This window comes from Varroa jacobsoni, unplaced genomic scaffold (assembly GCF_002532875.2).
Source record: "Varroa jacobsoni isolate VJ856 unplaced genomic scaffold, vjacob_1.0 scaffold_1474, whole genome shotgun sequence".
In the NCBI taxonomy this organism is placed as follows: Eukaryota; Metazoa; Arthropoda; class Arachnida; order Mesostigmata; family Varroidae; genus Varroa; species Varroa jacobsoni.
In genome coordinates this window covers 270,204-296,570 of record NW_019214376.1, presented here as the reverse complement: position 1 = coordinate 296,570, position 26,367 = coordinate 270,204, and the positions used below count along the sequence as shown (strand labels likewise).

Sequence of the window (26,367 nt, the reverse complement as noted above, 5' to 3'; positions counted from 1 at the left end):
TATATATATAGCCGAAATCACAGAGGATCGGATGAGAAAATCGTAAAGAGTTGTTTGTTCCGACTTCCGTCTACGTCTCTTTGCGGTGAACTCGTGAAAATGCCGAGGAGTTATCATTTAACTTCTAGCAATCCGCTATCGCAATTCGTTCTAGAATTGATTTTGGTCACCCGCACCAACACTGGTCGTTGGTGTTTTCTTGAAGGTTATTCAGTAGACCATACTGTTATCGTTAGAGCTCGTCTAACGTTTTCCCATCTATAACCTGTATTAAAGAGTTACCTCAGTATTGTCCTTAATGGTCGAATTCGATTCTGTCTGACATTTAATTATGACCACCCAGTAAACACTCGACCGGACCATTTCTGCCTTACTTTCCCCAACTTATTATATAGAAATATACGAGTAATCGTATGATCAATGAGCATTGTTGTATAAACGATTAATCATTTCGTGTCGATCATTTGTTGTGGTAGTTGCCTTTATCTCGTATAAACCTCAATGTATCTTTACGAAGATGTGTATATATATGTATATACTGATCTAGTTAGTTTTAGAGACTCGTATTGGACAGCGGCCGGGGGGGGGGAGTCCATAGCTGCTTCCTTGCTCGAGAAGGTCACGAAGCGGCATAGGCGGGCTCAACAATCTCTCTCCGTTAGTTGAAAAACGGGAAGGTCACTTTGGGTTCCCGAATAGGTATTGCCAAATGCTTAGCTGGTTCGTCCTATTTGAGATATAGGAAGGGTTCGAAAGTCGACCTACAGTCGATATGGTCGTTCTGTACACCTTCATCAACAACTTGACACGGATCAAAATATTGATGTAACGTTTAAATGCGCATTTATGACTGGCTTTTAGTTTTTAGAATACAATTGGAGTACTTAACTCCGACACTAGAAGCCGCGCTTACGCAGGATACGAATTCGACAATTACTGAAAGAAAATTAGACCGCATTGTTGGAAATGTGTTGCCGACTGACTGAAATGAGATATGGGAATCGATTGTCGATAGTAAGTATTTTGCTACGTTTATTTCGACCCAGCAAAGGTCAGATCTGTTTTTGTATCAAAATGGGTTAGTAGTAGTCGTACTCGTTGTCCGAATCCGAATCGACTACATGGGCATCGTTATTTTGTAGGAGAACATTCCACCACTCGTGTACCTCTCCTACGACCGCCTTGAGGAACTTAACCCCGCCCCCCGGCTCCCGCAAGGCCCCGCTTCCTAAGGCGTGACCTAAGGTGTGGCCCAAATGCCCACCTGCCTCGTCGTCCAGCGGGCCATGCAAATGCAGGTGTTGCTGCAGTTGCATAAGAGGATTATCTCCATCTGTTCCAGGCGTCGTCGCCAGTTCGCTGCTCTCGCTAACTTCCGGCAGACCCTTTCCGATCGCTGGAAGATCAAATAAGGAATTCGTTGATACATACGACGCCCATGACGATGCGAACAACAACAACAATGATCTTAATTACCATATTTGTAACTTGAGGCGACCTTGAAACATCACTAATGGATGGATTTCAACGTATATCAATTTATGCGTAAACATAGATGAACCTAAGTTGTCCTAACTGTAGGTTTAATAGATGAAAGACGAAACGCACAACCTGCCCACAAATTCCAACGTGATAGTCCTGCTAAAATGCATTTCATGAAGCATTATTAGCAATCATGTCACGTACAAAACCTACCCGAACTCCATTTTTTGAGAGTAGTGTATGACCTCTCCTTGTCCCTCTGATCCTTCTCCGCTGGAGTGAGATGCTTGTCGACGCTCGATGGCCCGGGGATCAGAAATTTCCGCCCACCGGCAGCCGCAAGGGCCCCGCTTGCAGGCGTGATGCTGTCTGAGTGGATGCCTACTCGCTTCTTGCCAGGTCCCCCAATGCTGGAAGGCTGCTGTTGTTGCGTCTGTTTGACTGTTTCCATAGGAGTGTCACTTCTACTTAAGGACTGAGGTTGCTGTCCTGAGCTGCTTGCTCCACTAACAAGTATTCCACCCACTCCAGCATTTGTTCCTGATGTTGCACTCGTTACCCCGATTCCGTCCTTGCCCTCTTGAAGTTGACCTCCCGCAACCGAAGTGGCCAAAATCACCGCCTCCGAAGAACCTGAAATAACGCAGAAACAACAAAAATAAAAGGAATACGAACATGTGCGACGATCCACGATTCGTTTGAAAGCTGGTAACTGTTCTACATATTCTGTGTGTCTACCTTCAGGGGGAGTGAGTGAACCGGTGGCCGTCTTGGGCTGTGCAGGAGTAGCACTGGTGGCCATTTGTATTTGTAGGACTCCTGGTGTTACTCCTGTCGTCGGTGGCTGAGTGCTTGTTATTATTGTTGTTGTAACTGTTGTTGCAGTTGTCGTTATTGGCGATGTTGCGCTTGGAGGTTGTAATGCTGATGATGCTGTGGTTGATTGTAGTTTGTGAAGCTGTTGGTGATCCGGAGAGGACAGGTTAGTCAGTGGGGTGGGAGGATCTTCCGAAGGCGCGGTGAACACCTCGCAGAAATCGATTTCATCAGTTTCTGCCGACGTCCCCAGACCGCCCAAAACGGCAGCAAGACCACCCGGGCTCACGTCTCCTTCACCACCCTCGGAGCTTATACCACCGACTTCAATATCGTCGCGGTCATCCTCATCTTCTTTTTCCTCGGTGAGGATCTCACCGCCAACATGATGAGGTTCATGGCCGGGCGAGTGTGGAGGGTGAGGCGAGAGACCTAAAGGGTGGCCCTGCAAGCCAAGGGTACTCTGCAAGGCACCCGGAGAAGCTCCCACCTGCAGAGTGGCCAAAAGAGGTTCATTGGTTACCCGAAGACTGTGGAGCAGATTTGTTTCCTCTTGCGCTTTCGTGTGCTTGATCCGCCGCAGACATTTGTCTAACCACTCTCTGGAAAAACGAGTTTAAAGTAGAAACGAGGACATTAACAGAAATAAGACTTACTGGGAAGACTTCTCTTCTAGCTTAAAGCATTAAATCGTCCTATTCCACGTACATTACGTCCATTGCATTGCAGGACTCAACGAGAAGCCATCGTTTTATCATGGATAGCCTTAGTATGTGCCTATGTTTAAAAGGTATGAAGAGAAAAAGCCTATTTTCGAAACGGCATCCATCGACATGTGTTTGATAAGAACAGATAAGTAGAAGAAGATTAGTAGTAATTAATCAGGCCTACTAGTGTCTTTCTCACTCACAGACATCCGCGAAATGAGCTAGGTAGATCGTCCCGGCAAATCACACTCACCTAATAGTTTGCTTAGCGACCTCTTCTTCAATTAGATATTCTAGCTCTTCGCGCGCTAAAAGTTCTTCCAGCTGAAGCGCTTTCCTAATGTCTACGGATCTATACGATAACATGCTGAAATGAACAGCAAGTAGGTACGTAAGATTCCATTCATGCTAAAAAAAAAGCTCTCGTCAAATCGTTTATCAGTTCGTTGTCAGCGTTGTGTTTATTTTTTGTCTTTTACGTGTAGGTCTATGTTTTACGTTTGCGGATAACTTGTGGAAGAGGAATGGATGCATGCCAATGCACAAGCACGGTTCACGTAGTGATTTAATGCCGGGACTTGTGTCGGATATACTGTGCGAAGCTCGAATCAAAGACATCATTTTGCTTCCTTTTACTCGTTACTTGTTCCATACCATCTGAATCTATTTAAATTTAAAGTCGAACTTAGAGATTGTTGTGGGACAAAAAGAGCACAATAGACTAACTTTAGTACATCGTGAAAAGTAACATCTTCCCCATTATGAAGACGTTCCATTTCGTAGCACATGTGCTTAAACAGAAGTCGATCCTTCTCGGGGTCTACTTCTAGACGGCCCTTCAACAATCCAAGAACGAATTTCACTCTGAAAAAAATACAAATTTGTTCCCAGCAGAGAATATATTACGAATGCTAAACATAACAAATATGTGTCTGTTTTATAGATGCTGTAAAAGTTGACTAGATCTAGTTTAAATATCCATTGGTTGGAAAACGTAATGAACTCTACCCATGGAGCGCTGGCGGACGACTCGCTTGGAAAATAAATAATTATTCCGGAATTACAGATGCAATACTACCCCACGTGAAGTGTATTACGATAATAATAATAATATAATGGCTGATAATTATGCAGTAAGATGCGATTTTCAAACGTTAATGTTTTATTACATACCGAAAGTCAACGTGACGAAGATTTGAGTACATTTGCATCTAGTAGATCAATAGTAAGATCATTTTCGCTAGATGCCTGTTTATGACACAATAACTGGCCAAATTGCTTATGTTCAATTAAATGAGTGAGGTTGATATACTGCAATTCTTAAATTAAAAGTAAATTAGAAACTTACCGTCGAATGGGTATAAGACCCCTCTGCTGAGTATCCACCATATTCCAGGTGTTCTGGAAATTTCTTATATCCGCATATGATAGAAGGGCATCTTCTTCGTTCGAGTAAAACAACGAGAAATTTTCCATAATAATAGCTACCAATAGATTGAGTACAATATATGTAATCATGACATAAAATGAACAGAAAAATATTAATGCCCCTGAAATAAAGAAGAAACAATAGCGAAGATCGAAATGTCATATTCATAAGTTAATCATTTAGCTCAATAATAAAGCTAATAACTTAATGTATAGAACTGCCTTATTCTACAGTTAATTCCAGTTCTTAACAGACAACTCTTTTGGCTGTGACAATGCTAAGAGGTACGAAGGATCTCTGAGTTCAATATAATAACCAACCTAGATATGTATAGAACGAGACAAGTATGAACTTACAATTAAGTAGGACGTGTGTATACAATTAGGAAAAATATATATTTTCTCGGTTATGACTAAGGAGAATTTACAATAGAGGCAGCATAAATTCTATCAGTTACTTATTTCTTGATTAAAAGTTTCGCTTATAAACTTTCTAATTGATTATAAGATCAGATTTGATTTTTTTCACACCTGTCAATTTTGCTCTCTTTGCAATTTTTGTCAAATGCTTAGAGGTTTGTGCCGCACAGAAGTGGCTTGAAGTATCCAAATACTGAAGCCTTGTTAGGACGTTTTAGGAAGACAGAACGACTTTCCAGTTCGTCTCATCTACCTAAATCAATCTAATTTACGGATTATGACAGTAAATCTATGGTATTCCACCCACCTGTAAATGAACCACAGTCAGTCTCCCAATAGTTTTCCCCGACTGTGCAGTACGGCGGGGAAACCATCGCATCGTGCATGATTTTGTTCCAATCCTCGCCCGTTACGATTCGAAAGAGAAGGGCAATTCCTGACGGAGCAGTGTGGAATGACGCGTGACGGTAGCTATTCAAAGGGCAGTAGTAAAACGACAGAAACGGCCAGTGCCATAGACTACACAGCTATACGTATACAGAGGCGCTTTCAAGACGTAGATAGACAATTTATAAGAAAAAAAACATGCCAATCAACCGTTAGATAAAACTCCTCAGTTCATAGTCCACAACATACAGTTAATGTAAACGAATACCAATCCTTGGGACTCTCTCAGTACTGCCGATATGGTTACGTACCGTCCCAAATGCTCCCCTTGTTTGACATTGCCAAACAGGATAACCCCCGTGCACGCATAGAAGAAAATCAGCAGAAACATGCCCATGATGATGAAAAAACTTTTGTAGACCGATACGACCACGGTCAGCATCAGCATCCGCAAGGTTGCCTGAACAGGGCGAAAAGGGACGGGTCAAACAATCAAAGCTCGAGGATAAATACCTACCTAATTATAGATATTTCACACGGGAAACGGTTATACTGGCGACGCTACGACCCATTAGCTTCATCAATACGGTTTGTAGTCATAGCTTCGATATACAGAATTATATACTTTATTATTATTGAGCTAGCTATTAGATTGTGGAAGCACCCACATGTTTGCCGGTGATCGTGAAGAATCGTAGAATAACAATGACGAATCCGATCGTATTCGAGGTGGCATTCATAAGTGAGAAATGCAATGCTACCCAGCCGATTCCAAGGCAGGTAACAAATAGGTCGTAGCGATTGCGTCCACTCTGCCAGTAACCGCGGGGTGTGAAGGCGATTAACTTCATAATGACTTCGACGCCGAATAGAATCGTAAATGCGGCTGACACGGTGGCGAGCGGGACGGTATGCGTTTCATCGCTGCCCCACGAGACGCAAAGTAACGAACTGTTGGCCAGCACCATGATGGCAATGAGCCGCTTAAACCATAGCTGTTGCGTAATATCATAGATGAACGCACGGAACCGATGCGTATCCGGTCGTGGTGGTAAATGCAACGGTTGAGCAATTTTTAAACGTTTCTTCAAGTCGCACCAACGCCGCTGGTCGACCGTTAGAAGGGCAGTCCCTTTGTTCTCGCTGTAGTTGGCAATAACCACTCCTGCGCGTGTATATAACGGTAAATCGACAAAATACAACATCTTTCCTCAAATATGCGGACGTGTCCTTTTATTATTCGAATTAATTAAACGCCAAAATAATAATAATAATCATCATTGGTATTGTATATGTATATGTAGCGGTAGATTTATGTCCAGTTCTAGCTATAGATGATGGGCAGTTCGTACTACAAAAATAGAAATCTTCTCCGTGCATGAACAAGATTACTTTCTTCTTGCTCATAATATATATCGTAAATAAGTTAGAATCGCGATATTACGAATATAATGGTTAGTATCATGTTTAGTTAACGAACGGGCGGTTGCTTACTAACCTACGAAAAGTGTGAGTCCTATCATGCATCCGAGGAAAACATAGAGGTGAATGAAGATGGAGTGCGCGGGACCCAGCCGGTGGATGAGCACATCGCGTATGTCAAGCCAGCCCTTATAGGACAGTACTTCGAACAATGCTAACATTGCATTACCAATATTGTCGAAATGGAAACGCCGAGGGTTTGCCCTGTAACATCGGTCAATGTACTTTAGGGATGATTGAAGATCAGCTTGCTTTTCATTAGAAAACCGTGCCTGTCTGTTTGTCGTGACGAAAATGGTGCCCAGGTAACAAGCTGCAATATAAATGCTCACCAGATACGAGGCACCAATAACTTGGGCCACGAGCTGTTAGCGGCAGGTTGGAGCTTCATTCTGGTGACAAACACAGATCTTTCAAAGACGCCGCGGCAGTCCTCTTTGAGCGATATCGAAGGGTCGTTGCAGCGGGCAAGTCGACCTCCAAATAGATGAACGCCATAGCAAGCAAACACGAAGATGAGCACTATAAGCAGGATGGAGACCAGCAGGATCTCCTTGAAGCCACGACATAGTTCATAGACCACTCGGCGCATATGCGGCACAAGCGAGAAAATGCGCAGCGGACGTACGCAGCGCAGTAGAAGCAAAAGATGCGCCGGCGAATGCGGCGGGACCTGATTTGTCATCAGCCAAAAGGAAACGAAACAAACCGATGACGAATAGCAGGCTCCTAGAAACTCTATTTGGACCTAAGCCCGATCGTGTCCGGCTCGAGTAAAAAGGCACTACATTTGCAAAATCTCTAAGTCGATAGAGAGCTACGTACACAGATTTAGGTACCTTTGTTGAGTCAGTTCGTAGGAAATGTTCATCCCTCGTAGTGCAGTATTAAATGCGCATTATGGCTTACTGATAACACTAACAATAAACAAAAATGGACAAACGTTTTTCTGTGGTCACGGGCTTACCTTTTCAGGTAGCCAGCAGATAAATATGAGTGACACGGTATAGACGAAAACGTCCATTACCCCTGCTGCGTCCCGGACTAGGGCCTTTGGGGTGAACAGCAGCCCGTCGGCGAGCGTTTTAAGGAGCAGTTCGACGCTCATGCACACTACGAATACGTACTCAGCGATCTGCAGGCGTGGGGTATTCATCACGCGTTGATGTGGAGTTTCTAGCATCATCGAGATGCAAGAGATTGTTGTAACCATGATCATCGCCCAGTCCAGATACGTAACCAAACCCAATAGATTACTGAAATGTATCAGGGATTGCCAAATACATTAAGTGAAATGTAGCGAGCAGAGCCTACATAAGAACATTGCGGTAAGCATTTTCGTATTGGCAGAGCGTTCACATTGAACAATCACCCGAGTCTAGTAAGGTTAACTGACGGCATATATCGACGCAATGACGGCAAGATGATTAGCAATGAAATGAATAATAAGGTGAGCGAGCTACTTACTGGACCGTCTTATATTTGATCTTCCTCTCTTGCCCCGTCACGGGGTCCCGGAATCGTGGATCGTAGCGTGCGTATACGATTCGCTGACAAAGCTTCCGGAACTTACTTTCGCGGCCGACGATCAGCAAGGGCGTGTCGAAGTACGGGTGGTTTTCGCGGAGGTCTTCCTCGCGCTGGTTGCGCTTCATCTCGGCTTGCTAGAACAAAGCCAAAAACAATAAGCATTGCAACAATGACGATTTTTTGATGCTCCGATAATCTAATCTAGGGAAAGATTCCCATCTCTTTCAAAAGAAGCCCGTATATATAGCAGATGGATGCACCTTTTGCATGCGCGTTATGATGAAAAGGACAAACAACAGCAAATGCCTACTTGACGTTTCTGTTGTAGCATCTTAATGTCGAAGTCGTGGAGTGATCGGCCGATCTCTCCGCCGTTCTCCTTCATGTGCTCGGAGTAGGCGTGCGCCGCGGCCTGGCCCACCATCTTGCCGCCCACCTTCACCGACCCGCCTCGAACCGAACGCCTCATCGAACGCGATCGAGAAAACCTGCTTGCGATGTATTTCACACCGATTGACCATCAATCAATCGATCGATCGATAGCCGCATCGTTCACATGAGGGTGAAGCATGTTAGTGATCACTCGAAAGCTCATCTCAGCACAGTTAGCCTGAGACGCTAACGACTTGACGACGTCGAACCACCTCAGCGCACAGAACTGTCTCCATGCTATACGAACATTGATAAACAAAAATGGGCTAGAACATGCGTTGCATGCGAAAGGATGCGCGGGTGGGCCTAACATCGAGACGGACTGCGCTGCCGGAGCCTGATGTTTAACGCCTGATGCCGGAGGTTAATGCATAGGATACGTTTCTCTTGCGATCGTTAGCGCTAAGCAGACTCGTATATACTAACTGCGCATATTATAGGGCGCAACGAACCGTGGACCTTGTCATATTGCCGTACTAAGCCATGAAAAGGTTGTTTGCCTATGTGGTTCTGCCTACATTTCCACAGCCGTACGAAACGCATAGACACGGGTGCGTTGGACGCGGACACATTTCGAAATGTCGAATTTACAAATTCAATAGTCTCTATAATCTTCTCGCTCAAGGGCGTTCTGCTAATTCGGGCGAAATCGGTGACTGGCTTATGAAAATGGCGACAGAATCAAAACGATTTGTCCACTGTCGTTGTGGCAATAGCACCGACGGCAGCGGATTCCTCGTCACCATCCTGAGCTTAATTATAGTCTGACAAGAAACAGTTCTTTCTTACATTTATAGATTCGCGTTCGATCAGCAGATACGAGGCCATCATTACCTGTGGCGCAACAACACATGATAGATCTCTCACCCAATAATGATTTACGTAATCAATCAATCAATCAATCGACAGGCTACAGGGGCATTGACAACAGCGGCTCTGGAGACACGAGATCCGCAACAGCAACGACCTCGACAGCACCATCCGATAATGGACACTATCTATCGACGACCACAACAACAACAGCTAACGATAACAACAACCACCATATATTGATAAACGACAACCAAAGCAACGATGATAAGTCAGTTACTTAGTGAATAAACGGGCGAGTGATTGATCAATCCGTCAACCGATCGAAAATTAAGTCGCATTATAGAACTTGTGTTCGTACCAGAATGAACGAGGTCACGGCTTGTGTAGTGACAATGGGAACGAGAAGCAGGAGGATAAAAGAAATGTAGGGGCAAAGGGATGGGGGACTCTAGAATTGTGTAGCGGTGGCTAGGACGATGGCAACAACGACAGCCGGCCAGTGCAACACGTAAAGCAACGTGACGATCGATATACTCCTGGGCGAGGGATCGACACTGATCAAAATCATAGATCACACACAAATTAACCAGTTACGACTACCGAAGCATTTACAGACTGACTTGAAAGTATATTCTGTATATTTTCTTATGATTTAAGTATTATGCTGCTCGATCGTTTATAGCCTGCGTCCCCATTTTTCTGCCAGCTTCGCTTTGTTTGTGCGAATGTGGTAACGTTGTGGTGGTGATGGCTGCATATTGGAATGATATTTACACTATCGGACCCGCAGCGCTGGGACCCTGCTCTTCCCTCAATACGTTGCTGCGTAACGAACGGTGGATGGCCAGTCATCACGAAGTCGAAATAAACCATATTTATTCGTTTGTCAATTGTATACGGTTATGCACAGACTTTATGCCAACTACTACCTAACATCTTAATGTTCAATATCAGCATAATATACTGTGCGATACTGTAGCATTAGATACTATTTGTATTTATGTCCTAAATACTCTGCGTTACCTAATATATACGATAGCAGTTCTTCACCGACGCCTGCTGTAGTCTTCTCGAGGCCTACCTATTTTGTCGTATGTTAATACATCGTTGTACGCGACGATTTTTCAACTCTTATAGGCATCTGCATGGTACTTTCGCTAGGTACTATTTATTGGTCCTATTTACATACGGCTAATTTGGATAGAAATGCATCTGCAATTCAATTAAAAAGCTATAATTTTTTCGTTTTTGCCATTAACTACCATATAATATGCACACGTTAAACTATCCAGCTAAAGTCTACAGAGTATAATAGTCATAGTGCCAAAAAGATCTAACGCTTCACGGTAATAATAATCACGAAGCGTGAGCGGAGCAGACTTAAGCGAGGAGAAAATTGCCAGGGCGAAGGCGGGCCGGGAAAGTGGAACACAAACAAAACAGGACCACAGGAAAACAACTGAAAAAATAAGCGGACAACGAGGACGTTGATAGAGTAGCCACGACTCGTCCGCCTCGCCCATCTCTACCGTGTTTCCATTGTCGAGAATATCTAAATAGGAAATCATCAAGGAGTCACCTTCGTGAACGTGACACGCGCTTTATCTAATATTAATACCGCAGCAAGAGATTTAGAGCAACTGAAAACTATAAATAAGATTCGACCAATGATTGTGTTGAAAAACTGTGCTATTTATCTGTATCGTTTCCTTTGACGTTTCAATGATGTGGCATAGATGCTGTAATGGAGGTAGGCGCAGTGCGAGAGTTGCTTTTTTTTTCTACTACAGTAACGCAGGGTAAGCCACGATTGGCCACCTAATAATACTAAAGAACCTGCGCAGCAGTACAGATCGATGCGACGATAGTAGACGACACACAATAGAAGAGTAAAGAATAAAGGAGAACAAACGGGGCAAAATTAACGCGTTGACGGACAAGAACATATCGAAAAAGGGGATTTGGGTCGGGTCGAACATTGTGAGTGTTTCCCAGTTTTTCCTACGGCTAAATCACTGCTTTGCTGAAAGCTCCGTTAGCGTAACAGCGGTAGGAGAAAAAGTAGACGCTGATCGTAGAAGTGCTTCTACCGAAAGGTATTATTAATCATGCTAACCTCCGATCCAATCTCGTCTGCTGTTTGCTTCCGCAACTAGACTGAGGGGGAGGTTCCATTGCTTCTATGAGACGCTGTTGGTTCGAGTCGCTGAAAAGGACAGTTCAGGAGTGTCGTTATGGCTATCGCTCATAGAACAGACAACCTCAAACGGTTCCATCGCCTAGCCAACGTGTGGCTAAAAGAGTGTTTGTCTACGTATAATGCACGTGCACGTTTCTTCCTTTATATAAATTGATTAGAACTGGCCACGAAGCTACCAAGGGATGGTTGTTTGAAGGTTTAGTCTACTGGCTTATAAGTGTGTTATGTATCACGTTCAGATTAACCGCAGTGTTTAGAATGTCAAAGCCTATTGGTAAAGTGAGCACTGCATGGAAGTCAGAGTACAAGAAACTAAGTAACAGCTCACGTATCTTTTTAGTTTGGTTGCCAGTTGTTTAAAAGATATTTTGGTATTTAGGTGCATCGATCGAGCAGCGCGTATAGGGACATATGCATTTAATGTAAATACTGCAGCCGTCTTAAGTCTGCCTTGGTAGCAAACCGGCTGAAAATCCTTGCTCTATACCTCCCCTCGGTGCTTTGCAAAGCTTAACAAGTGATAGATATATATATATATATATATTATAATCACTTAGTTCCATTCTAAGCATTGTCGCCGATAAGATGACAATAGGACCATTTAGAAGCAAAATCTACAATGAAATTTTTTTTGATATCGGTAATTTCTTAGTTTGACTTCGCCGTGAAAAACCAGTAACTCCCAATGGCTGGCAAGCTGCCTTTTCCTAGAAGGCTACATGAAAGAAAGATGATTATTAGGTTCCTTTAAATAAAACTAGCTTCATTATGATACCCCTGATGCGACACGAATCAAACGGTGCTCATCGTAACATTGGAGATGAAGTAACAGATGAATAGTTCGTCACAGCTAAACATGAGGCTCTGTTATTAACGTGAATTCATTCGGTCTCGAGTGAGGCTGAGATATATACGATGCGCGACAGTGAGGGATACAAAATCAGTGCTCTCAAGAGGGTATATGGGCGTATACACGTATGTGCGCCCCATCTCATCGATGCAATACACAAGTTCATTCGAGGCCATTGTGCTAGTAAATGGCAAAATTAGAGATTCGTTATATTGCCGTTGAACTGCCAAAGCAAAGCTCTATGTATATGTGGTATGTGTGGTACTACATAAATTCTTTACTATATATACATTTGACTTCAAACCTGATCCCCTTAGAAACGCAAGTATGAATAGAAAATTGGGTCTTCGTGACGTCTCGTGACGACAACAATACTCACATGATAATATTCGTGACTGTCACCCTACGTAGTGTGGAAGCTGCCACACGAACCTTGTTTGGTTGATTAAGCAGGTGAATAGGGGTCTTTTTCCTATGCAAACGAGAACGAACATGGCAATAATAAGCAGTAGTATAGGCTTTCCATATAGATAAGACGAACCAAAAAGCTTTGCCTCAATATCGACTACAAACCTGTAGGTGACGATGTCTACACCATTGGCCTGGTCTTCTCCTAACTTTCTGAGCTCAGGACATTCGTCCTGAAGTTCTTCGGCGAACTGCTTCATAAAGCTTTCACGAACCTTTGGCACCCCGAATTCTGAAGGCATTCGGTGAAGTCGCGTCATCTGAGGGCTGTCCGCAAATTTCTCGAACAGCCTGTGTCGTCCAAAACATAAAACAAACGTACGACTCGAAGATGTACCCAATCGATAATGACAACTGTATCAAAGTAACATTTAAGAAGATGTCGATATATTGCATCTTACTCCGTTCGCCAGGTACAGGTACGTTAAATCCCTACCTTAGTCGAATTGGCAGTCCTTCGGTGATTCCAGCACTCTGTTCTCGAGCTTTTAGTTGTTTCAACTTTTTAATGTCCTCATCCAACTCCAAATTATCCAAAATAACCGCGACAAAAAGACTCAATACAATCTGCAATCAATAATGAGAGTGGGTCCTTGAGCTTGAACCGATCTCCGCGTAACCTACTTGCGCAAGCTGATTTTGGTATGACTTTTCTAATTATTCAATTTTCAAGAGGTAAAGGATGCTTATTTGTTATGCGAATAGTAATAATAAGTAGTAGTTCTACTTTATAATTCTTTATAGTAATAGCTACTTTAAAAAGGTAGAAACATACGTGGTCGCTCGTGTTGTGCTTAGCCAAAACATGCATACACGCACATAGGCACGTAGATAAGCCAAACAGAGACTTACCAGCGATACGAAAAGATGGTACAGTATAAAATAGACGGCGACAATCGGCCCGATGGTAGAAGAGGTGCGGAGCATGGTCTCATTCATCACCTCGACCCAACCTTCTTGGGTAAGGATCTGAAACATGCTCATGAAGGCTTCGGGGAAGGTCTCAAACTTGGAGAAGTTCTTCAGGCAGCAGAACAACTGCATCGAAATGGCACTGGTGATGAGCAACAGGCACATAGTGAAAATAATCAGCGAGCCGAGCTTCTTTCCTGGCCCGAATATCTTATAGACGAAATCTTCCAATACGGGAGATGCCTTGATCAAGCGCACGATTCGAAGTACCTGTAAGAAATTGCATTGGATGGTTTCATTGAACCGTTATTATGTCGAAGCCTACAACCTAGCCTTTTTTCCATTTCATCAGATCAGTTCAAGTTTTGTTGAAGTTCCAAAGATAAGCGTTTAATTATTCTCGGTCTTTTCTACGAAATTAATTTGCTATGTTATCGCATCACTGCCAGCAATCTCAGATCATAGCGTGTGTTTTTCGTGCTCAATAAACGTTTTTCTTGCATGCGTTATCTTTACTAAACACCTTCTGCGTTTAGGCATGGATTGAACCAAACGTGTGTTATTATTTGTCGATCTACCGACCTTCCTTTTAATGGCCTAAACACATAAACGTATTTAAACTATACAAAAGTTCAACCACTTCAATATAGAATATTGCTGTTTAAACTTAACTTGTTCATTCTGGATATACAGAACGTTTGCCGTTCAAAGTAAAAAGTATTGAATTATAGGACTGTCTGGAATATTGGCCGTGCCATAAATTTTCCTGAGCACGCCTAACTATTAGGTTGAAGCTTAGGCTTTAGCGCTTTTTTGCACCTAACAATTCGCGATTTAAAAAAAAAAAAACTGTTCTTTAAATATCTCAGTTTTCCCTACATTTCTACTGTTTGTTTTCTCCTATATACCCTTCGAAAGAGCTCTATCCCCTCTAAGAGCTAATTTGATTGCGCAACATGCAAAACTTTAGCCCGAATTCAGGCTCTAAAATCGATATTCCTAGAGAAAGGGAACTGCATTTTCGACACCTGTCTTACCTTGTTTCACCTTTTTTTACTCTAGCTAAACCTACTTCCAAAAACTATTTACTTAAACAATCAAGAGCAAATAAATTTGTATGCAGCGAATATCGTGGATAAAAGTCAACGTAACTCGATTCGGACCGATGGAGTTCGTGAAGGAGGGTGAACTTACTTGAAAATAGGTAAGCTCTGAAGCGAAGAATTGCGGAATGATGTGGATGGTAGTCCCTATTGCTAGCAGAAATTCTAATTTATGCAAAGAGCGCTTGATGTATCCCTTAAAACCCAAACACCATATCTTCATCAAAACTTCGAGGTCAAAGAAGAGGGTGAAACCTGAAAGTGACGACAAATGAACCGTGGGTGCGATCTTTAATATGAAGGTGCTGTGTGAGATAAGGTGATATCTTAAAATGTCCCGTATTCGTGAAAGAGTTTACTTTACTCCAAGAAATTAAAAAGAGTTTATCCAACCTGCCGGTAAATTTCGGCCTGTTTAAGATGATGGATTTCTAACATGCGTATGTTTAGGTACTTGGATGATTGGCGCACAGATCGGCCTAAACTCGTTACCCACCTGGCCATGTAAACATGGTATGCGTTATTACATTACTACTCATTTACGTATAAAATCGACATTATAATTTTTGCAAAAAGTGGCCACAAAATTGAAAACCTCTGTGCACGCTCGTGTAATCGATGAAGTGTCATAGCTTTAGTTGCATTCACAATGAAGTCACTCAAAACATAAATTCGCAAGCATTTGTAGAAGTAAAGATACCAAACGTGTACACGGGTGCCAGCTAACACCAGTATCGATTCGTTAAGTAGGTGTGTGTTGTGAATGTTAATGAAGCGGCTAAAAAGATGCTCTTTAGGCTCCTCTAGAGCCTGAACATGTTTAATATAGGCCCTGTTTGTCTATGTGCATTCACCTATCTCCGCGTAGTAGTAGGTGGTAAAAAACTCTTCCCGCGGTCGGCCATCGTGGACAAAACGTACCGAAGCCGCTACAAACGCGTTAGCCAGATTGATCAGCATAACTATTATTTGAAATGCTGCTGAGTGGATGAGTCGCTGTAGGCAACGAGGCGCGGCCCCAGCGCCGGCGCCCTCATTCACAGTGACCAGCTTCCAGCCGCTGTCATCACCGCGTAAAACCTTCAAACGAGCAAAAGCACCTCAATTAACCGAAGTGCAAGATCGAGCAACATGACACTATCTCATAGAACTAGCGCTACAGATCGCGGACGACAATAGCGTAGAAGAAAATTGCGCCAACTTTCCATCCGCATCCATTCATAATAGCTCTATTGTCATTTTCTAGAGCTGAAAAATATCACACAACTAAGGAATGAAAATATTATCTGGAAGACAAGGTTACAAAGGCTTGCCCACCTGCACGGTCGTATCCGTGTGTATTTGCACACGCTCGCCCCACATCTGCTGGAATTGCACACGAATCTCATTGAATGTTTCCGTAATGACCGCGATGAAGACGTTTTTCACAAGCCATGCTAAGAAAAAGATCATCGTTGTAAAGTAGAACGTAGCTCGCCATGCCGGTAACGAATCTACTGCTTGATACATCAGCAGTGCCCAACCTTCGGGCGAAGCCGCTTGATAGACGGTGAAGAAGCTGTGCGCGAAGTCATCGAAACCGGCAAATCCGGCGATTGATTTCGGTAGTTCAAGTTCCATACAAACGAGTCCGTGCGGGCAACTGTAGCCTGCGTCGGGGTTGTTTGAACAGTAATGGTCGGGCATGGCGAGATCGTCTAGGGTTACACGTCGAGGATCAGTCCCGTTACGAACGCAGTGTGCCGCCATACGCCCAAAGAACTGCACCCCGAGCAGTCCGTATAGTGACATAAAGAATAAGAAGAAGAGAGTAACGTTGTAGATTTGCTGGCTTGAACGTCTGCAAAATAAGGTCAATAATATGTACCGTTAGGCTTATTATCGAACATCTGTAACAAGCTCGGAAGCGATTCCGATTTCGTTTGTCTCTATAAGCTTCCAGACGCATATAATAACCCTAAACTAAATTAGTTGGAGGAAAGAAGCGTTCAGGCTTAATGCTTCTGGGAACATGGCGGTGAAAGTTTTGCAATTGTTATTCGTTACTTACTTGAAGATTTGGTTGATTCTTGACTTGGGCATGGAGAACTTAAGAAAAACGCGAATGAAACGTATCATTATGAGTGGTCTGGGGGCTCGAATCATCGAAAAGTAGGAAGGCTCCACGAGAGATGTAACTTCGAAGCACTGTAACAACACAGACACCCAGAGAAAAAAGGCCATCGTGGCATCGAATTGACACCACCGGTCGCGTAGATAGGCCGTATCGCCCTGTGATGGATAAAACACACAAAACAAGAACACATAGCGCAATCGATTCAAAGTTATTTGGCCTTCCGGATCGCTTAGTGAGGTAGGTTGCTACTTGTAGATAATAAACAATACCCAGGTAAATCCAACAAGCATATTTATGTCAAGGTATTTTTATTCGGTCTGTGAGATACGGACCCTAACAGTAGAAATTTAAATCATTGTTATTTCGCCGACGATATCCCTTGTCCTGAGGCCTCCATGCTGTATTAGCGTTTGTATCTTGTTATCGATTTCGTCAATGCCATATTCGGGTATCTTCAATTAGTAAAGCTTTCTTCCATAGCATCGGGTCTCTTGGTTAGATCTAGGTCAGGTTTGCTATGCGTGACACAAGAGACGTGTAAGCAACCAAATCTTTCGGTTATCTTCTTCTTAAGCATGGTGCTTTATGACAGCAAATTGTTAGTCAGCCGGATAGATTACGACCGAAGCACGCATCTTCGATAATCCCTTTTGGCAATTCTTAGAGAAGTCAAGAATTTTGGCTTGTATTTTACCGAGCTTATTCCGGTATCATCGTGCCGGTATAGTTCAACAGAAATCACCAGATCTATACGCTATATTTCTAGATTCAGTCTATTTATTTTGAGAGACACACTTACTTGAATCATTCTCAGCTGAACATTAGAATACGTTCTCCATTAGTGTCATCAGGATGTATCTTGAGATAGTTATTCATTCAAAACAGCTGTAAATAGGCACTTTTTTACGCTTAACCTTCGTTTGAACTCTAGCAAGTTAGGGTAAAACCCTTGATATTAATTTAGCTGATCGTTTCCAACACACACAATTCCGTTGTCACAATTTCCTACTAACCCCACGATCTTTTTTATAACTGTGCTCGTGTAATGTTTTTAGAGGAGCATCTAATAGCTCATCTCGTTAGGGATTTTGTTCCATATAGTCCAATGTGTTATAGCATCATTGCTCTGAATGATAAGGTGTGCTTGTCTTGCTCGTTAAACGTCGTCCATAGGCATCTTTCTTGCTAATAGGTAATCTTTACTAGACACTGTTTACGTTCAAGCATAGGCTGAAATTGTTTCGTCAATGATATTTTACTGATTTTCTTCCCAATGTCCTAAATGTAACGAGGATATTAAGGTCTTCATCAGGTAGTAGCAGTAGAAGCATGCACCTCAATATTGAATATTGTTGTGTTTTAGTTCTATCTGTTACTTCTGTATACCTGAGCATTTTTATCTGAAGCGAACTAAAACGTATTGAATGATAATAATCGTCTGAAATGTAAAGCGCATTATAAATTTTCGTAATTATGCCTAATTACTGAATTAAAACATACCTGATTGCGGTGTTTTCGCATAACGATTCCGGTAAAAAAATGTATTTATTTTATTAATGATTATCTGATGACGGTTTTCTTAAAATGTTCCCTATTCCACTACTTGTTTTGCTCTATATACTCTTGATACAAAGCTCTTTCTTTTTCTCTAAAAGCCAGTTTAAGTGCGCAGTGAACAAAACCTTATCTCGAATCCAAATGTGCTTGAAATATGGATTTGTTTAGTAAAAAAAAGTGTATTTTCGATACCTACTTTGTCTCGTTTTTGATGAGGCTACAAGGCTTTCGGTCAGCAGGCCAAGGTATTTTTGTTGAAGAATGAATCGCACTCACGGGACTACTATTTAGCCATTTTTTATTCATTTCATAGTCATCTTAACACGAATAATAACACGAACGTAGGCACGCTATAAACTAAATGAACGACATAAGGAACCACCGTAGCATCTCGCCCGGCACCGGGCAGCCATGATGATTGATTTCTATACAGGATTGTCACGGATGACGAGAAGTCGGTATCTGTACGTCAGTATGAAGCAACCAAAGAAATGGGCCGAAGGCCAGTGTTGAGCCAAATCTTCATTCAAAAGAAAGAACTTAATTTGCGTTAAATGGGGCTGGAAGACTTTTATACATACAGAAATGTTTGGGAAGGGCAAGACGGTCGACAAGGGATGGTCTAATTGCCTCAAGTAAGCATGGCATCTATGTTTTGAGTTTTACGTACGGGAGGGCATTTTATTAGACGGCTCGCTCCCAGCACGAAACGAAGTGTGTCAACGTCCGGGTTCGATCCTGGGCTACGATGTGTCCCTAAGATGAACAAGCAATTACGTTACCCACCACGCTACTACGGGCTGTCATTATCATAAACGTTCCCATAGACATGCTAAAGTCATTATTCCCCACGACAATGACAGAGTGCATACGGTGGATATCGTAAAACGGTTTTGAAGGAGCTTAGGTGGAAAGACCACATTTTGCAGTCAGTGACGAATAAAATTTGGAATAAGACATTTGATCGAGAAAAATCTCATCATCAGCCTTGAAAATTTCTGACCAGGTGGAATGAATAAATAGGCTGAGAGATAGGAGAAGATTGAAACGAAAACAAATGCGTAATAGTACAACAGAGGTTCTATCACTTAACAAAAAACGCAGGGTTTCACTCGAAACCTAGTACGAAAAATGTACTATCTATTTATTGTCACTTTCGGTGACCTTCTTCCATCCCTTAACCTATTTAGTTATTTCGTTTTACCAGAAATTCTCAGATCGGGTGTTGAAGAACAGGGTTAACCAATATTTGTGACTTATTCAGTTGAGAAATGCACTTATGGATTTCCTTCGTCAATGATTGGACAAAGCGATATATACTACGTAGCCTTTCAATCAAATGCAAGATAAAGATCTGGCTTAGCATATCTCCTAAAGCTAGCTGTTCCCCTTCGTAGCTTTGTATCCACCTAAAGACACTGCGTTTCGTGATTCTCCACGAACCATTTGACGGCCGTCTCCCTTAAAAATTCCCTTCAGGCGGCTTCCATCGATGTGGGATGGCCGACCCTAGCAGGATGCGTGCTCCAGTTTAAAAATGTTAACGGTTAAACTTGCTAGAGCGCCTTTGACACTGCGGGACCTCTCAGGTATGAACTCTACACCGGACTCGACTCGAATAGTTCAGATAACTCCGGCAGCTTTTCGACTTCGGCCAAAAACGCAATAGACTTGGCATTGAAAGTGTACCAGAAACATCTATACTTCCGACTTGAACCCAAAGTAAAATTCCCTTCATTGCGCAATTAAGTAACAATAGGCTCATAGGGCAGATATATAATTTTAGCGCATATAGGCTATAAATGTGGAGAAGTGATAAAGAGATAAAAAGGGGCATTTGAAGAAACGCTATTTTTCATATTCCAGCCCCATATGGGCAAAACGGTACTAAAGTCATTATATCATTATTGAATATTCGCAAAACAACAGACAAAAAGACGAAGGATGTTAGTGGACGCACGTCATCCATACAATTTTATCAGCGCATGTAGTAGCCTCAGCTTTATTTATTAAGGCTAAAAAAAAGAATAACTCTGCGAACGTCCGCATCCAAAGCGTCCATTCCTTTAATTCAAAGGCAGAAGAATCGTATAGGACGCCTGGATCAAAGCCCTTCCTTGCAACAAGAAGGACTTTGCATTAGGACCAAGAAAATTGAACCAGGTTGCATCAAGACATATGAAAATTGGGATCATTTCTTGATCGAAACTATGGAAGTCTTACAGAGAATTTGGGTAGAAAATAGTAAGTCAGGTAACGTGTTGAAGTTTTAAGGTGAAAACATCGCTTTTCTGAAGTCAATAGACGCTGACTGTGCCTCTTAGTGCAAATAATTGTATAAAATGCACACTATATTTTTCGCTTATCTAATTTATACATTACAGCCACTCTTTTACCACCAGACGGCTAAGCTACAGACTGGCATAATACTCAAGAATATAACAAGTCTTTGTTAGCGAGTCCGGCTACACGAGTTAATGAACCGCGGTGACCTCATTGCCCACGCTCGATAAACCTTAGTCCAGCTATGCTAAATATATAATTCGAGTAAATATTTGAATCAAGTGTGAGCTGTGCTGGTTCACCACCATGCTTTCATTTTATGTGCTCTCAGTGTTTACATTGAGGCTCGTATCCTCGTTTCATGAAATGATGGTTTCAATGCAAATCGTTGGCTATACGCTTAGCCAGGGATAAGAAGCGTTCTTATGAAGTCTAGCTTGGTAGTTCTTTCTCTCAGATCGCAGCGAAAAAGGTGGCCTACACTCTAGATATGCAAGGGTTCGTTGGGTCTGCTTCAACCTTACCGTGTAGACGAGTCGTGCTCTGAACGTTACGTACAAATAGGCTAAACATACCGATTGCATAAACCACAGTTACATTGGCAATGGTTGTTGACGTTTTGTTGTTTTGACTAGTACTAACGCTGAGTTTTTTTTTTTTTTTCTGTAATGACCTGGTTTACTGTACTTTAGCGTTTCGTCAGAGGATCGGCGACAAGCTTGTTCATGTCACGGGGCTGATGCAGAGTATCCTATCGACACCAATCTCAACTGTTTAAAATGACTCTTTTATGTGGCCGCTTTAACTATAGATTATCCTTCGCTCACTAAATATGTTGGAAAAAAGACGCGGCATGTCATAAACAATCGTCATAACAACAGCAGTACAGGTGTTTTTTTGGTTTTCTTTTTTTTTTTACAAGTTCTAAAGGTAACCTTTCGTATTGTTTTCATAAAGAAATGCATGTCTAGACAATAAATAAAGTGTTTGCCATTTTTGACTTTTCCTTATTTCAAATGATATACTAATGTGTACTGATAGTGCAAAATGCACCGAGAATTTCCATTGGGATCTTAGGTAAAGTCACATGGAATTGCCTGGCTTTTCAATGTTAGTCTATTTATCCAGTATAGTATCTCGACTTTGAACAGTATCAAACACACAGCAAGAACGACTAGAAGTCAAAAGGAAGCACAATGCTACCACTCATATGCAGCAACCTGTTTCTATGTTGTACCTACCGGCGCGTGGCTGATCATAAGTCCCTTAATGCGGATCTTGGCAATCACCTCTGACGAGAACAGCAGCGTCGCAAATATATCATACCCGAACGTGATCCAGACAAGCGATGGAAACTTCTCGAACGTCTTCGTTGTGTTCAAGCTTACTGAGATTAGGCATAGCAATGCACACAAACGCAGAATACGTCGAACCCACACCTAAAAGTGATTCAGAGGAGCATCAAAGGCGCAGAGCAGTACATCCCAGAAGCGAAACAAAAAAAAGAAAAAAAAAACAATTACAAATAGCTTTCAATGGCTTTAGTCAGTAAGCTGATATTGTCGCCGTCCTCTTTGGTTCAAGTGTGCAATTGTCGTGTCTTCATGGCCTACCACTAGATCCAGTCAGGCACTGCTATGCATGTAGTACTATGCCGCATTAGGCCGGGCCGGGAGGTGGCCGGGAGGAAAGTTTCAATTCAAGATTCTAGCAAAGATATTGCAATGATCCGCTGTTGCTGTCACTAAAACGTTTCCCAATATTACTGTTGCAAAAATGACTGGACGTTCGGAGTTGGCTTCTAGCAATATGGAAGTTCCTTCCTGTGTTAAAGGTACCAAACTAGGAGCGCTTCAAGATAGCACTAATCTTTCTTGCAATATCGCTGCAATAAATCAGTAGCTGCGTCCCGTTGCACCAGGGGCTGATGAAAAGGGAGTATAATATGAAATGACTGAAGTACATGCATCTGCCTGCGCTTTGTAGCAGAAAACTAGCGGAGGCATCTCTGAATAAGCCACATAGGTTTTTGCCACATAGCTTAGGGGATGGAGACTACTGCTCTATATAGGCATATATATTTGGATCGATTTGTGGGTTGAACCTTTCTACAGCAATCATGCTATTTGGGCATAAGTCTTCATTCTAGGGTTTTTTGTTACCATATAGCTCGGCCTACTCGACAGCGTTGGGCGTCTCTAAACAAGGTTTCAGCCGAGGTATCTACATGGACATTAAAGAACGTTTCTCATTTCTATAGAACACTGTTACTAGCATAAATGTATTAATCTACCGGCTAATTGCATCATGACTACTATCTACATAAGCCTCGGTAAGCCTCGATGCTTTCCGTCTTTTCGGCGATGGCAACCAACGGCGCTATTCAAAAGTTAAGCTTTTGTAAATTGGCTCGTATGCGAATTTTTCGAAGACGGTTTCTCAGAAGGCGCATTGGCGTGCCTGCAGAAGAAGTACCTTGAAGAATTTTCTAAATGTATAATCTAGTATCAGAAAGCGTTAGGCGAACGGCACGTCAAGCTAACGAGTCAAGACAGCTGCCAAGGCCCGGATCCATGTTCATGCTTTTTCTTGCGGTTTGTTTCGGGGTGATGCCCAAAGGCTTCGCTCACCTAACTTCCTCAAATAGCAACGATCCTAACGTCCACCGGCGGCAGGTCCAGGTGGGAAGGCCTTTGTATCCAAGCAAATACAGTACTTCGCTACCTACCAATAATACCGCTACTAAATCGCCTCAAGAGTGAAACGAAAGCAATACATGTAATGTCAAGCTCAGTATGCCATTTAATTTACAGACGAACAAATAATTATTTGTCACTTCCATAACTCGCAGCCAACTGGTCCCGAGCCGCGAGGAGCGAAAAGACTTTGAGCTGTTACACGGTACCACGTTATTTATTTAAAATCGAGTCGGACTATAGAGGACAGTGGGATGCCACGGTCAACGGGTCTGTTGTCTCTATATATTCGCCTCGAGTCGTCCTAACGGAGCTCCGACAAAATTGGTGGCATCAAATGGACGACCGAGCGCATAAGCACGCTCTCTAGGATCTGGATATATTTCTTGAACAAATTTCGTCCGTATTTTTGTTCTGTCTGCACAACCGTCAGCTCTAAGCGCCGAGCTGGCTCGAGGGCGTATCGAACTTGTGTGTGTGGTGCTTCAAATGCGAACGAGGCCACTAGAAGGTGAAAGCGAAGCTTTATTGCTTATAGCCCTGAACGGCCACATCAGTTATTCACAGAGGCAAAACAAACACGCCAATAGAGTATAAGCGATAGTGACGTGCGTGGCGATGTATCACCGTTACGAACCCCTTCAAGAGACGCCGCAGCGGCTAGCATTAAATGGGCTCACTGTCTTCCGTATCGGATCGGCCGGCAGCCGGTCTCCGGCCATCTAATCCCGATCCTATCGCTGCATTTTTACGATTGAGAACATAGAGAAAATACGAAGGGAAAGAAGGCGAACTAGTGGAACATATAGGTTTGATTGGCAGGTATTTGACGCACAGGATAAGTCCCTTGACACTAAGCATATAGCCTGTGTAATTTAATTTAGTACACGGCAACTATAATTGATCATCATCGTATACAACAAGAGCGAAGGAGCAAACATGAACCAACCTTATTGACCCAATCGATGTCCGCCGACTCGTTGAAACTCTCATCGGGCCCGTAGTCCGCGAGGATGGGCTCGGTACCTCCTTTGACGCTCTGTTTACGTGCTAACATCTTTACGCACGAATCATATGGTTGCGTTAATGGTAGCAGAACTGATAGCAGCGGCCCTCTTTTACGTCGCTTGTTTGCTGTGCTACATCTTCTTCGGTGATGAACTAGTGACGAAGTTCGATGTGAAGCCAATAAATGACGTGTGCATTTGCTTCTTGTTCGCAGTTCATGATCGTTGTCTTTCTGTCTTTTTCTTCCTCTACCTTCTGTCTGGCTGCATGTTAGAGTTGTTGCTCATAATAGAGAAAGAGAAAGAGGGCCACACGTTTGCCCGCCCTCCTTGTCGGCACTAGACTGAGTCTCACAACTAGTAATCGGCATTAATTGTTTACTTTATTAATCAATTAGCGAGTTAATCAATTAATATTACCAAACAATTAACGGAGCAACTAGCTTATGATTATTATTACTATATTAGGATAGCTAACATGTAATATAAAGTACTTGGACTACGTACGCTATGGTACGGAACGTTTTTCTATATCTCTTCGTTTTCAATAATGACTAGAGTAATGCTAATAGAATAGTTGTGATGGGGGTGTCGTAAGTGAGAGCGGACGGAGCAGGACGGTCGAGCAATTTACGAGGTTTGCTTTGCAGACACAATGAACACTAAAAACAGCGCTCTCCCTCGTATGTTTTCTTCTTTGTATGCTTTTTGCTAATCACCCAGTTTCAACTTGGGCGCCTCCAAGCATTCGACAAGGGTCGGTGAATTAAGGGGACCTCGGTCGCGCACGGGACGCTAACCTTCGTGAGGTCGCCGCGGCTACCGCTTCTCGTTGGATATTTCCTGCCCATGCTTCGTTCTGAAAGCAGCGCTGTAAACAATTTGAGCAATTTATTCAAATTAGAATAAACACGGTATTGACAATACATAGCTACAAATAGAGCGACAAATCAATCACATGAAGTAGAAGCGCACAGGTTTTCCCTCTTTTGTCTAATGTCCCACCGAACGCCTAACCTACCAGGGATAATCGAAACTGGTGATCCTTTACAGTAATAGTAACAGTCACTAAACGTCGGAGAGGCGTGAGCAAAAGGCACGACAGGAAAAAATTGCCATTTTGTGATCGTATGTTCCACCGCTACGTATAATACAGTCCCTGTTGCTTCTTACTGTGATTACAACTGACTCACTTGCTAACAACCATTTTGGTATACCGAAGCCAGCTGACATTGAGGCACTCACAGCTTCACACGCACTTGGCCAGAACGAAAGATAACCAGAGTAGAATGTGTTTTGTGCGAACTCCTCAGGGTGGAGGATTTCCGTCCTTTTTCCCTACCTTTCTTAGCGGAGTGAGGGTGAAAAGCAGGTGGCGGTTTAGCGATGACGAATGCTTGAAAGCTTTAGGCGAGCAGCCAGCAGTTAGCCACTCATTCTGTGTGCTTAGTTGGGAGCCATCTTGTGAGCTCCCGGATGCAGCTGCCTGCAGCAGCTACTCATCAGAGGCCCCTACAACCAGGGCCCGCAATCAACCCTCCCCTACTTTCATCCTTGGCTTCCTTTCTTTCTCCAAGGACTTGCAGAGGGCGCCACAGTTTAGCCAATCTGGCTCTGGCTGTTAGCCATTGTCTCTCAGCCTCTCTCCCTCTTCCGACTGCCCTCGCCCTCTTCATCC

General features: G+C 42.9%; 1 protein-coding gene across 1 annotated transcript; it reads right to left on the bottom strand.

Moving 5' to 3' along the window:
• Positions 1-1,264: 1,264 nt before the first annotated feature.
• On the bottom strand, positions 1,265-26,341 carry na (sodium leak channel non-selective protein na; the record flags this gene model as incomplete). The annotated part of the gene is given in 26 exon segments (XM_022850718.2): positions 1,265-1,396; positions 1,696-2,115; positions 2,221-2,900; positions 3,259-3,372; positions 3,732-3,869; positions 4,354-4,555; positions 5,161-5,324; positions 5,552-5,700; positions 5,909-6,405; positions 6,739-6,926; positions 7,055-7,395; positions 7,690-7,978; positions 8,190-8,386; positions 8,563-8,740; positions 11,614-11,703; positions 12,927-13,019; positions 13,121-13,306; positions 13,452-13,582; positions 13,868-14,197; positions 15,122-15,285; positions 15,885-16,110; positions 16,348-16,870; positions 17,081-17,301; positions 22,228-22,425; positions 24,632-25,560; positions 26,032-26,341. Coding segments are annotated over 25 exon segments (5,959 nt in total), but the record flags the coding sequence as incomplete, so codon positions are not given.
• Between the last annotated feature and the right edge of the window lie 26 nt (positions 26,342-26,367).